Genomic DNA, 14557 nt, shown 5'->3' on the forward strand with positions numbered 1-14557 from the left:
GCTTCCTAAACCTTCGTGATCCTTTCAACAAAGAGGAGATAAGTTTAGATTAATAGAGAGCCTGAAACCAGGAGAGTTTTGTGTCTTTTGTGGTATAATAATTATTATTATATTGCAGTAGTGCCCAGAGGCCTCAGTCAGGACTGGTATCTCATTGTGATTGGAACTGTTCAAAAATAGGGCTACATTGCCAAAAACAAAATCTAGCCCACAGAGGCAGACAAGGTCCCTGCCCCAAAGAGATTACAACTGATCCTGCAAAGATTTAAGCACACACTTAAGTCGGTAGAACTCCTCACAATGCATAAAGTTAAGCACGTGCTTAAATCTTTACAGGATTGAGGCCTATGAAATTTCCCTACATGGAGAAATGTATGGAGAGGCTGTAGCTGTGCCCTCCCATCCTTTCACTCATTCCTTCTTATGCAACACTGCACTCGAAACCTCCCCCAGCCCTTTCCCGAGTATGGAGGATTGCAGCAGAGCGTGTTACAGAGCTCAGTCTCCATTTCCCAGTGCACAAGGCCGGGATAGTTGGTGCAACAGAGGAAACCCTCTCCACCCAGGAGCTGAAACTGCTCCCTCTATGCCGCTCCCAACCTTTTTTTAGCCTGGGAGCAGAGACCAAAGCATTAGTCATGAACGTGAGCTTCCCAATCCCTGATCGTGGTAGATTTAAGGCTAGATAGTGCAAGCCTTACTCATGGCAGTGAGCACATGGCTATTCCCAGGGATGACAGCAGCCTGAGCAAGAGTGCACAACCTGGCCCATGACAAGTATTCATGTTTTCTTTTTAAACAAGTGAAAATTTAAAAGTGAAATATTTAAATCACACCAACAAATCTAATAATTCCCCTGGACTCTGGACTCCTCACCAAAAGTGGCAGTTTCCCATTCATGTCCCCTCACCCCAGCTGCCCTGCAACCTCCCTGCAGGCCCTCCACAGAGCTGGGATTAGCTCAGTTTCACAGGAGCTGTGCGGGCACATGAAGCAGCCTGCCCTGAATGGCAGCTTTCTTAATAACTTCAATCCCTACTCAGCATGCGCCACAGCATTTGTTCAATTATTATTAGCCAAGATCCTCCTACGACCAGAATCCCCCTTTCCCTGCCAGAATTACAGGAGCTAAGATTCAGTGAAGAAGGGTGAGAGAGAAGGAAAGAAAAAGTAGAAGGCAGCTCTTCAAGTTAATATTTGTAATTTGTAGTAATAAATTACATGTGTGTGATAACACAAACAATGGAGGGTTACATTTGCCCACAGTTTGAAATTCCCCCTCAAACAAACAAAAACTGGAAGTGAGAACCCAGGCTAAATGCCCCTTGAAGAAGAAAAGGGGCAGGGGGAACCACACTCCCAAAGAATATTCAATGCAAAAGCAATAGGTCTAGTGTTCTTCTTTAGAGTCTGTGAAGAAGCCTATTCAGATCTGCCCCCCACCATCATGGAATTAAAAGGGAAAAAAACCTGTGAACCATCAAGCCAACAGCACTCCGCTCCTTGTCTAGGAGCCAAGTCTCTATAGTTTATCTAAGGCCATAAAAGTGGCTTTTGAAACCATTAGAGTTCATGCCCAGATCCTGTTACAGATAAGAAGGTTTGTACACTCTGTCACTTGGGCTTTACTATTCAGAGTGCATGCCTTGGCATTGCAAATTTAAAAGTCCCAGCTGAGGCATGACGAAGTCAGATGACTTGCCCAAGGTCACACACAGCGAGTGGCAGAGTTAGAAACAGAACCCTGGTCTCCAGACTCCTTGCTCCTGCGCTAACAACTAGACAACACGCACTCCCTAACCCCTAAGTCAATATTGTACTTCTGCTCAAAAGTACTCCCCATAATAATCTATTGACATCAACTTTTCTTTTTTATTTTCACTTGGGGCGGGAGATCGGAGAGTATTTGTGTGGGGTTAAGGGGGAGAGGTCCCTGCTCACTCTCCTGACCAAAGTGCAACGACGTAGTAGTGACTATATAGCCACTTGGTTAGTCAGTATGGCGAGGGAGTAGCCCTGAGGAGGTTGCGCTCCACCTTCCATGAGGGCCCATCACTGTGACAGGCTGTGACTACCCAAACACATACATGAAAAGGAATTGACACCTGGCTTATGGTAGAGACTGGGCTTAAACGAAGCCTAGCGTATGTCACCACATTCCATTACATGATTTCACTGTTTGTTCACTGGCTGGTCCTAAATGCTACACTCGTGAAATTGGTTTACAGAGTAACATATTGGCTTGTGTGTGGGGTTAAACTGCCTCATGCTGGATGGAATGTCACACCCACTCAGATGTACTTGGTCATGTTGTTCTCCAGGAGAGATGAGCACACAAAGAGGGTATAAGCGTTGCTATTACTGCAGTTAACACAACAGGCCTACATACGTTTTCCCAGCCTAGGGTGTGTGTGAGAGAGAATCTGTGATTTCCTGCTTGTAGTAAGAAATGGTTTCAAGGGGGAGGAGGGCAGAAGTAAGGGATGGGTGGAGGGGACACAAGAAAAGAGATGGTAGTGGTTCTTGTTAATCTACTCTTTGAAGAAAACTGTGAGATCTTATGCAAGGAAGGAGGAAAGCAAAGGAGTTTGGCAGGTGTTTTCAGAGGGAGTCCAGTGATCAGTAGCAAAAACCTTAAAAACCTATTAGCCGCAATCTTTCAGTAACTCTTGGGGTTATGGAGCTCTGGCATCCTTAGGTTTACCACTATCTGTATGGTTGCCTAGAACTCCCAGAATATATACAGGGACCTGTGCCCCTCAAAGAGCTGACAGAGCTAGTAATAATCCAGAAATGCCCCCAGTCTGCCCATCCCTCAGTGTTTCTTCTTTCCTGCTCATCCATTCTGTTCCTTTCCCGTTTGCTCAGAGCCTAGCATCATGCTACAGGCTGTCAAAGCTCTTGCCAGAGGTCTTTCCCTAATTGCTCTCCCCCCATGTCACTTGTCATGCTCCTGGCACATGGGCTGGCTTGTGTATAAGCTTCAGAGCCTTTGGGTTTCCCTGTCAGATGTGAAGAGGGCTGTGGTCATGAGGAGGTCAGAGGGGTCAGCCTTAGGTTGGGAGACAGCTGCACAGGGCCCTACCTATCTATCTTTGCACCAGACCTTGAATAACAGAGAGCCAACCCTGTAGTAAAGGAGGCTGGCTGCGTATTCAAAGAATGGCACTTCTGCAGGACTGAGAGGTTTGGCAGTCCAAGAGCATGTAGGGCCATGGCAAGAAGCATGCTGAAAGAGCAAGCAGTGCTAGAAATCATATTTTAGTAGGTCACAAGAATAAAATCGCATGTATAAGGACTTAGTTATCCCTATGAACAGAGAGGCTAGATGGACCCGTGCCATCCAAGTGCTCTGAAACAGAGATTTGGTATTGGAAAAAACTGTTCACTAATGTACAGATGTAAATTTTTCACAATGAGGTGGAAACAGTATCAGAAATAACAATATTGGCATCTGCCTCAGGACAGTTGCTACCTTCCTACAACTTTTTTTCTTTCTTTCTTTTCTTTTTTTTTGCATCTGGTTCCATTTATGACTCATACTTCCCAAACAAGCCATATGTTGCTGCAGAAGGCCTTTAACTTTGCTTGATTCATATTGAGCTGTATCCCTGGCTCTCACCCAAGTAAATGTAATAAAATCACTTTTTCCTATCAAAAATAAAAATGAAACCCCATTTGCACCGAGATTTAATTAGCAGCCAGTAAGTCATTTTGGTGTTGAAAGCGTGCACACTCCTGTTTTGTTAGAGGCTGATTTGCACCTTCAAACTCCATTGTAACATTGCATTAGTTCAGAGATGCAGAGGTGCCAAGGCCAGAAGGGATCAATCACTGTGATCATCTCATCTCACCCGCTGTACAACACAGGCCATACAACTGCCCCCAAAATAATTCCTAGAGCAGATCTTTCAGAAAAACATCCAGTCTTGATTTACAAATTGTCAGTGATGGAGGCCCTGACCCCGCTCCCCGGCTGGAGTGCTGGAGCAGGGCAAGCCCTGGAACCTGCTCCCCAGCGGTAGCTCAAGGGCCAGATTAAAATGTCTGACGGGCTGGATGCGGCCCCCGGGCCATAGTTTGCCCACCCCTGGTCTAAAATCAGGAGTTGGCATTATATTAAAACACTCCGAATATAAATGACTAAACCATCGTCACTGCTGATGTTCCAGAAACTGAAAAGCCAAAGAATAAAATGGAATTAAAAATCAACCATATCATTTTAAAACAGTCAGGCGTCTTTGTATTCAATTGCCCTTTGTTTTAATTGTAATTCTTGGGTAGTGTGCATCTGAACAACAAATTGTTGTGTGACATATTCCTTTAGGTACAATTGACATCGCAGTATATGGTACTTTTGGTATTATATGGAACATCTTATTTTTAAAAAAGCATCAAAGGGATTAACAAAAGTCCCCTCTTCTGGGAAATCTCACTGGAGATGCCAGGAAACTCTGAAAAATTCACCTTGTAGAATTTCCAACTATTTACCAGGAGAGTATAGGAGATGTAGAATGGGCAGTGGGGCTGTTCAACCCTGCATCTCCTGGGGAGCAGAGAACAGGAGACATCTCTGCATCACTCTGATGCTCCCCATTGGCAGCACGGTTCCTGCAGGAGCTGTTCTGCCACACTAGCAGCCAAAGAGAAACCCCAGCCAGAGTTAATGCTGCTTTAAGCAGCATTAACTCTCACTTGGATTTGTGCATGCAAATCCACAGGGTTAGCACAGGGCAATGCCCAGACAGTGGCTGATCCTTTGCTGTAAAGCCTGGCAGAGACCCAATTCCACAGAGCTCTAACAGCAGCAGTTTCATGGGGTCCCAGAGAGAGGGAATAACACCACAGAACTGTTGCTCCCCCAACTTTCTATTCCCCTCCAGGCTCCTGTCCCCTGCAATAAGTGATACAGCAGGCAAGCAGATCTACTCATCCTACAACACTCCTAAAGAGAGATCTGTTTGAGCTCAGCACCTCCCTGCTCACAGCAGGACCATAGGAAATAGAAATGGAAGAAAACGATTAGTCCAGTTAGCCCCTCTTCTGCCAGTGAAGGAGTATTACCTCCAGTGTCCATATTTCCCCCCGACTTCGTGTAGAACACTATAGTACTAAAAGTTCGCTTTCTCCTCTGTAGCATGTCCACAAAAAACTTCTGAAACAGATCTCAGGTGAAGATCAGGCAGTCTTTCTGTAGCAATCCCACATTTAATTGTTAAAATGTCATAAATATAAAACGGAGAGGAAAAAGCTTGTCATGGAAATTCTTTAATCTCCACTTTATCATTCTCATTTTTCCTGGCAGTGAAATTAAGCAATTTCAACCATAAATGTGCTTGCTTGCTTGCTTACTTTTTTGATAAATATGGATGCTGAGCAGGGAAGAGTGATTATAAAAAATGCCAAATGGAGCTGAAGCCCCAAATGTTTTCAAACTCAGTTATTGAGAAGTGCAATTTTTAAGGGCCATATTTTCAAATGTGCTCAGTAATTGAAAACAAGTGCTCGGCCCTTCTGAAACTCTGATCACTTCACTTAGGTGCTTAAATGAGAGCATTTTCTCTTGAAAATCTGGGTCTTGAAATATTCATTACCTATTGCTAACTCTTTGGAGATCTTGAACATAGGCACTAAAGACAAGCACACAGGCCCTGACCTAAGCATTCATTTGGCTTGCAGTCTGGAAAGTGCCAATGTTTGAAACGTGCCATTGTCCGCATGCTTTGAAAATACACAGAGTATTCATGCAAACAGTCTGTACAGTTATGGCCCACTGTCACACACACAAGTTTAGGGCCCATGCCTGCTACCATTGAAGGCCCTGGTAAAATCCCTGTTGATAACAGGAACAGACACAGTCCATTAAGTCTCCAGGAGGGGAAGGAATGGAAAGGACTGCAAAGTGCTGAGCACCCTCACTTCCCTTTGTTTTGGGTGGCAGTGAGAGTGCTCAGCAGTACCTTGTAGAAATGAGCCCTCACAGTCCAACCCTCCTGCCACTGAAGTGAATGTTAAAACTCCCATTGGATTCAATAGTGTCGGATCAGGCCCAGAGCGACCATCCTTGCCTTTATCCTCGCTGTGAGGAGGGAAAATAAATTGTATTTTGCAATATGGAGTCTGCTTTGCCGCTAGTGTTTCTTCACCTATTTGGGTCTGTGTGTGCCTCTGTACGTTAACACTTACAGGTTTGTCTCAGAATAGTCATGTCAATTAGTGGATGTCACTCATCTCTGAAGAATGTGACAAGGCGGTTTACGTGGTAATGTTATTTTGTTTTTAATTAAGCTTGTGGCTGATTACGTTCCTCCAGTCACTGTCTGCCTCAGGATGAATACCCGAGTAAAGCTGAAACAAAGCGATACCCAGTGGAGCAAGAAATCGTTACTACTTACATTTCTACCTCTATTTTTCCGAACATTCCTCTCTCTAGCCTGCTGCCAAACCTATGACGAACTGAGCTGGTGTAGGTTACCTCTACTCCTGTGCAGGCGTATCTTCAAGCCATTCCTCAGCTGGTGTAAATCAGCAAAGTGCCACTGAAGCCAATGGAGCTACACTGATTTACACGCGCTAAGGATCTCACCTATATAGGCCTTACCTTAGTAGCTGGTTACTTTTATAGCACACAGGAATGTACAGTACTACAGGAGGCAATTTACACTCTTTAAAATCTTTGTGACAATGACACTAAGGGTCTGGAGGCCACTTATTCCCAGTGTAAAGGGCAGCACAAGGCCTCAAATCCCAACTAATACCTATACGAGGACTAACATGGTGCATAGGCCTCGTGCTGGACCTCACACAGGTGTGAATTTAATCCATCAGCACCAGTCATGCTCTAAGACAGGGTTGCCAACCCTCCAGGATTGTTCTGGAGTCTCCAGGAATTAAAGATTATGTCATGTGATGAAACCTCCAGGAATACGTGCAATGAAAATTGGCAACCCTGTTCCAAGATGAGATCATTACCTTTACCATGTATTTGATTTCAGTTGCATTCCTATCATACAGCCATAGACCTTTACAAAAGTTTAAAGACATTGCAAAAAATCTGTTCCGGCTACAAAAAATAGCAGCCACACTTACAGAGCTCTCTCCTCACACACAAAGGAAAGAAATGCTAAAGAGGAACCTTCCTCACCTAATTCAATACCCCAAGAGCAGCCTGTGTAAATACATAGCCCATGTAGGTCTCACATATGGACAAAGGCAAAGTAATTCAAAAAGCCGCTCTCCATACTTAATTCTGCCTGTCATGCCAAATGTAGAGCTCAGGTGGCTGATGTAGAGCACACAAAGCCCAGAAGAGTGATATTAGGGCTATTCAAACTGTTTAACACTTAAGTATTAAATTGGGCCTCCAGAAAACATATGTACAAAACCCGCAATAGAGTCTGCAATTCAGGAAATGGAGGGCACATCCAAGTATTGTCACAGTAATATACTCAACTGACACAAATGCACATGGTCTTGGCTGCCTGTGTATGTGTGTGATTTACAACCAAAAATTTGGTGAGAATTAAATGCAGGGTAGAGTGGGCAGGTGTTTGCACTGCATGTGCTAGATTTACTTGGAAGACTTTCTTTAGAGCTTCCAGAGCATATTAATCAGGATTTCCAAAAGCACCTAAATGACTTAGGAGGACAAGTGTCATTGACTGAGTCTGCCTAAGGCATTTTGAAAAGCCCATCCATTTTTGTCAATGTGTCCTAATATGGGAAATGTCAACGTGCAGATATTTAACACGGCACAGGACATGGTAGCTGCCTTAGTGTGCGTGTAATACTAAAGTTGTGATTGTGCAGGTAGAAATGTGGGGCACATCCCACCCTTTTCTTTGCTGTCACGAAAGGTGAATAGGTACTGACACTGCTATGGTGATCCTACTCTGAGAGGAAAGGAGGCAGGGAGCTAGGCAGGGGTCTGTTTCACCCTTGGCCCTTATGTAAAAGTTGTATAGATTACATAAGAAATCAACAATCTTCCAATATAATAGGTAATTATATCCCTGCTTTAGAATTCCATAGGATTTTTCAAAACTCCCATGGAAAAGAAAATATTCCCTATTAAATTTTTATATTTTCTCAGAGTAATTTCTGTAGTACCCAATTAAATCTCTCTGTATTAAATTTCTTCCTTTCAGCCTTATTAATTTCTGGAAGATTTTTACGTAAGAGCATGTATATCTCAGAGCTACTCTACTGGGCTCCATCCACCCCAATCACACAGAGGGGCTAGGAGGTGACCAGCACCAGGTGACTAAGGCTGGGTAAGGAAAGGGGCATGAAACAGTGCATCTGTAAGTACGCATTTCCGCCAGCCAACCTCCTAAAATCAATAAGAGTTTGGAGCCTAACCTGCTTGGGCACGTTGGAAAATCCCACGAAGTGCCCACCTGCATCTTTAGGTGCCTAAATAACTTTGAGAAACTCCCCCTAGGTCACTTTTGAAAATTGGAGTTCGGGTTCTATGTCACTTAGGTGCTCTTGAAAATTTTGTCCCAAGTGCCTGCATTAGGTTCGTTTTTCAATATTTTTTATAGCATAAAAATAATGATCCATTCCTACTACATACATAGCACTTGTAGAATGATTTATGTTTTTCAAAGCACTGTATAAAAATATTAACTCATTAAAACATATCATCAATAATAAAATTGAAAGTATCGGAAACCACTTCTGGAGTTGCTTCACTTTAACCAAAAAAATATCCCAAGTAATTTCAATGATACTTGATCAACAGTTATAAAAAAAATTGCTCCCAGGCTGAAAAGTTGAGTGACAAATCGCAGCTGCAAATTAATTAAAACAAGCACGCTGTAAGTCCAGCAATAGAGGGGGGTCTTATATTGGAAATGCTAATAGACCTTTTCTACCACTGTGGCACTCCTGGACTCCATTCTAATAAAAATGTGTGATTATTTGTCCACTGTGCAGGGCATTTTGTTCTTAAGTGAATTAATACAGTAAAATGCACCTCAGCAGGGTAACAACTCTTTTGCCAGATAGGATTTTTTTTTTAATTTATTACAGACTCCTTTTTATACAGGTGCATGATGCTGTATGCATCGTGGCTCCAACTAGATATCCTGCTTCTCCTCTCTTCAGGTTTAGATGAGCCAGTTCCTGGCATGGATACAACTTGGTAAGCCTCCCATAAGCACCTGGAATAGCACACTGCAATCGAAATAATGGGGCAGATCCTCAGCTGGTGCAAATTGTGACAACTGGGGACCTGCTCCAACATCTCATTGTTGGAAAATCAAGATGTACTCTGATGATAGCTGGTAGGAGGGCAAAGTGTGATCTGTGTTTTCAGCTGTTGCACCTATACATAAGCCCTCCTACTGACTACTAAGCCATGTGTTTAGGAATAGATGGCACAGATAATTTACTATCATGCTAAGTAAACTTCACAGATAAACTTGGAAAGTTCAAAGAACACATGAAAAGTAGACATCTCATTCACATAACTGTATATTTATTTCTTTTTAAAGAACACTCCTTAATTGTATTGTAATTCAATATACAAACTTGGTTTCACAGAATTATAATATACTAAATAGCACAAAAGATAACCCATATTTTTCTTGGGTTTTTTCGTGTGTGTGCTGGTGGCAGTGGTAACCTATCACACCTTCAAACATATAAGCAGGGGTTCGTCCTGACTGTCCCCCACACAGACTGAACACCAATCCAGATACTTCCTTGCCCCTGAACTCTGCGGATGTCCGCAGTTGTAGTGCTCTCCCTCTGGCCAGGAGGGCTGAGACTACAGTTGTGGTGTTCTTCCTCCTGGCAGAAGGGAGGACAGGTAGTTTCCCCTAAAGCTGAAACCAGTATCACTGTGGGGATTGATGAGCTGGTGGTGCTCGGGAGCAAGTGTCCATCTTCTTTTCTCCCTGCACTCACATTCCCACCATTCTAGACCCCAAGTGTGATCCCACTGCAATCCACCTAAGCTTCAGTTTGTGCAGAGACACCCAAGGTCACTCCCGAGCTTGAGTCTCCCACACGCAGCGCACAGCACTGCTTGCCAAGCTATTGGGCCAGCCGACAACCAAGTTCTATAGACTTAGATGTTCTTTGTCACCTCGTTTTTAAAGACACTCCAGTATAGGTATGTGTTGACCTATGGCCTGATCCTGCTTTCCCTGAAATCAATGGCAAAACTCCCATCACCTTCAATGAGAGCAGATCAAACCCCTAGTGTCCAAATCAGTTACATATAATTGTACCAGTGATGCACTTGTACATATTTACATGGGGTGGAATGTTTTCCCATTTTTTTAAAAGGAGAATATATAGATCAACATGTTCACATAAGACCAAATACTTTTAATATATTTATAACTGTTTTATAAAGCTTTGAAAAAAGTCACAATAGCACATTGTTTTACTTTAATGCTTTACGGTACTATCAATTTAAAATCACAATCAGCACTTAAGTTATAGTCAATCCAGCAAACAAGAGACAAAAAAATTACAAGAGTTAAGAACTGGCTGATACATCCTTTATCTTTTTTTTAAACTAATGCATAAGTGCAGAATAAGATAAGATACTCTAGTTTAAATATCTTGTTTACAATATACATTTTTGTTCTAATTACGCAACAGTAAATCCCATGCTTCACATAGAAAAGCAATCCACAACATTAAGAAAAAAATGTACAATTTATGAAACAAAGTAAATAAATATTAGTATTACAGAATCAGAGCTGTACATAAAAGCTTTTCAATTTTAATCATATAAAAATATGCTTTTAGTGCAACCTCACATATATATTGATGCTGTTTTGCTTTACATCATTTAGATCCAAGTGTCCAAAAAAGGAAAGAAATTACATTTATTACAAAGCAGATACACAAATTCTAAAATATGTACAAATTACTGCTAAAAAAATGCTTATAAGAATATAAGCAAAGTAAAGAAAAGGCACAAACATCTGTACAATTTAAAAGTACCAGACCCAATAAGAATTTCAAATTTCATTTTGGTCAGGCTCATGATGACTTGTCATTTTATCTAATTCTTTTGATATAACAAAAGTATATATAATAGCAAACTACTGTAACTCAGGACAGGCATGCTGTAAAGTTGAATACTTCTACCTCTAGAAAAAAAGGGGGTGGGGAGATAAATGTATGGGTAAAAGTCTCCAGGCATCTCAGATCAATGCAGTTTGCTCTTCTCAGATAATGTATCTTTTCTTTCCTGTGTGCTTGATGGAGATTCTTTCCTGCTGTGAAAGCCTAATTGTCTGACATCTACACCGCTCTTGTTATAAAAGGTGGAATGAGCTAGTGCAGTCTGTGATGTACCAAAACTGTCCTTTTCACCACTGTGCAAGTCAGGATGGGTGGCTGAAGCACAGGCCTGGCCTGGCTCAGATCCACTAAAGTGTTTAATGCTAAAATGTGCACTTTCTAAGGGATTCTGATAAGGCTCAGAAGCCCTCTGCGGCTGCTCTGCCCCATGCAGAACGGCTTCTTCTGTGGCGATTCGCAGAGAGGCTATGGCTTTTGTACAAGTCTGTATGTTTTCCTCCTGTTCCCTTTCTGTGGCTATAAAACTGTCTTCTGAAGTGCTTTGTTTTAGCAATGGAGAGGAGGATACATTGGATGGAACAGCTGGGTGCAAAATGTGAGGAGAGGTACATTTCTCGTGGTGCTTAGAAATAATATAGGATTCTTTTGTAATGGTTTCTGAAGTTACTCTTTGCTTTTCCTCAGAGCTCTCCCTCTGCAGGGGCAAGATGGATGGAGGATGTAAATCTGATAGAGCCATAGGTACTGAATGGACCATCTGGATACCTCCAATGGGCATCATGGGGATAGGTGCTCGAATTTGTTGCTGGGAGTGTAATGGAAGGTGACTGAAGACATAGTCATTAGGACCCTCCGGGAACAGGCTAGACCCATGATGGTTCGAAATTCCTTTTTCTCCGTACACACTGAAGTAAGGACCCTGAGACAACCCTTTTCTCTGTAAACAGAAAAACAACAACACAGTCAGCAAAATCACTCCTGAAGCTTCCAAACCTACCAATTTCTCTCTTACGCGGTGTATGTAAAATAATGACCTTCTGTTCATTTCGCAACTTTCATCCAAATGGATCTCTTAAGCACTTTGTAAACTCTACTATCTGCTTAAACCAGGTACATAAGGTATATGTAGGGTTCATGTTGTTCAGCACTGAAAGGCGTCTCCCTCTGAGGTGACATGTGGCAGCTGTTACAATATTTTAGGTCAGCAAATGAAGAACGCAATAGTCAACTGAAACTGCAGAGGGAATTTTAGGGAGATAGAATCTATTGCCCCAGGTGAAATTAGGCTGGGGCCTCGTGGTCAACACCCCTATTTTTGCAAAGTGTGTAAATTCCTACAGTGCTGGTGTTGGCAGTCTGCTTTTGGTATCAGTGCCTTACTGCTGGGAAATACCCTTTTTAGTAAAAGAAAAATTACACACTTACACACACACACACACACACACACACTTTAGTTCTGGCAAAAGGTGCTGGGCTGCTGGACTAAAGCCAGGAAGAATAAAACCCTCTGTTCCACAAAACAGGTATGACACAGGTAACAGAGCCATCTTCTCCAGAGTGTCCTAGCAACGTGCCCCACCCCACATCATCTCTTTGTTGAAAGGACAGTTCTATTTCCAGGCCTGCTGAATCCTTGGCCTCCATGCAGAGCTGGCAAGTATTCACACAGTGCTTAATACAATGGCAGCTCAGTCCTGATATTGTCCTCTAGGCACTATTCCAATATAAATATGAAACAACCATAAGAAGGGTGCCAGTGGATTGCCAGTTGAAGTGGTGGTTTTGCGACACAGGCACTTATCTGCTTGGAATGGGATTGAGGGATTTTCCACAGGCCACTGTACTGCAATCATAAGATACTGACTTTTGGTCTTTCCAGACCAGGTCCTATCTTGAAAGAGCAACCCAGAGTTGAAAAGCTCACCTCCAGTCCATACTAACCACATCCTGAGCCACTTGGAGCCCCCTTTTTGGTCTCTTAATTTCTCCCATTTGTTTTTTATTTGATGATTACATGTTGCTTATTGGCGGCTAGAGAAATAGTGATGGTAGAAACGTAGGACTACATTTGCATAGTGTTATGGGGGAGTTCTCCACAGAGCTTCCATGGGAATCAAATGACTACAATCCTAATCGCTGCTTTAAAGTGGAAAGGTTAGTGATCGTAAGACTATTAACCACTCAAGAGCTGTGCAGCTAACCACAGTGCTGGTACGGGCAATCTGGAGATTGTGCCCCAAAAGGCTAATGCATTAAGCATCAGCACTTCACTGGGAAATCCTAGCTTCCAAGGCATTAACCAAACATTTGATCCTGTACCAGGGGAACTGGTTTAGGGGACAATTAAAGATTCAGTGTTTGTGCTACCTGATGGCTGAATCACACATTGCACAGCAGCTTTGTCATGTTCGATGTAAATCAGTGCTGGGGCAGGAGGGATGACCCGAGATAGGTTAAACTCGGAGAAGAATCTAGGTCAGGGTTTCTCCTACATAAGGGTGAGACGTTTAAACCCCATAAATAAGCCCTGTCTTAGGTAAGCACAGTGGCAGCTCGCTATGCTGCCACTGAGATACAAAGCTTGAGGAATAAAATGGAATTGCCAGAGCACCAGGCTGAGAGTGCAGAAAGACGTAACTATTTCAGTGCTCTCTAGTGCAAGAGCTTTAGAGACTCAGCCTGCCGTTGTTTTAGAAATTCATGGTCCCTCAGCACAGCTGCTTGAATTTGTTTTCCTTCTTTGGTCTGCCAGACAGTTTCTCAATCTGACTGTCCTCTTAAATGTTTCCCAATCCATGGTCTCTGACGCGACCACATCGGACAAAATAGAAACAGAGCAATGGCAACACAGAGGGGCTGCAGAGTAAAGTAACTCTTAGAAGAATGAACCTAGGAACATGGAACCCCTTATGGTCTAAGACTCTAAACAATAACTTCTCCCCGTTGTACCCTGCAACAATTTCAAAGGGCAGCAAGCAGCCTGTCCACCTCCTTTGGAAACTACTAATATTATACAAGCTGCTAAATTGCTTAAGAGCCTGCAGTGTTCCAGATGTACTTAGAATTATACAGGGCCCTGAGTCATCGTATTCACATCTGGATCCAGATTCCGAACCTCCTAAAGCTCAGGGGTGTTCAAAAGCAGGGTTCTGGTTTGAACCATTATAGAAACAGGGGCCAGCTGAAAAATTCAAATGCAAGTTCACAGTCTGAATTCCTCTAACCTCCAAAGTCTGGGAGAATACAGGCTTATTTGGTTCAGGCCTATCTGCATTTAGGATGAAATTAAAAGGAAAGATGAAATAGGGGGGTGCCCTCAATTACGCACAGACATCTCTTCAGAAATGAAATGGCTAGATACCAGCTATCATGCCAATGTACCTGAGTTGTGTGCATGCATCTTGTTCTATGTGAACCTTGCCTCTACTACAGGTTCCCAGGCGTTCTGGGTCACTCAACTCCTACCTAGTGCTAGTGGTACTAACCCCCTCAAAAGGGGAAGGAA

At 42.9% G+C, this 14557-nt stretch overlaps 1 protein-coding gene across 5 annotated transcripts in view; it reads right to left on the reverse strand.

Annotated features, from left to right (window-relative positions):
* Positions 1 to 9467: 9467 nt before the first annotated feature.
* The window catches only part of HIVEP2 (HIVEP zinc finger 2), a 154944-nt gene continuing 149854 nt past the window's right edge, over positions 9468 to 14557 (reverse strand). For all 5 annotated transcript variants that reach the window (XM_027818635.3, XM_043543064.1, XM_027818636.3 and 2 more), the window contains one exon: positions 9468 to 11989. In XM_027818635.3, coding sequence (XP_027674436.2) covers positions 11177 to 11989 — 813 coding nt within the window. In that variant the 3' untranslated portion in view covers positions 9468 to 11176. The remainder of the gene's footprint in view (positions 11990 to 14557) is intronic.

This window comes from Chelonia mydas, chromosome 3, assembly GCF_015237465.2.
Source record: "Chelonia mydas isolate rCheMyd1 chromosome 3, rCheMyd1.pri.v2, whole genome shotgun sequence".
NCBI classification, from domain to species: domain Eukaryota; kingdom Metazoa; phylum Chordata; order Testudines; family Cheloniidae; genus Chelonia; species Chelonia mydas.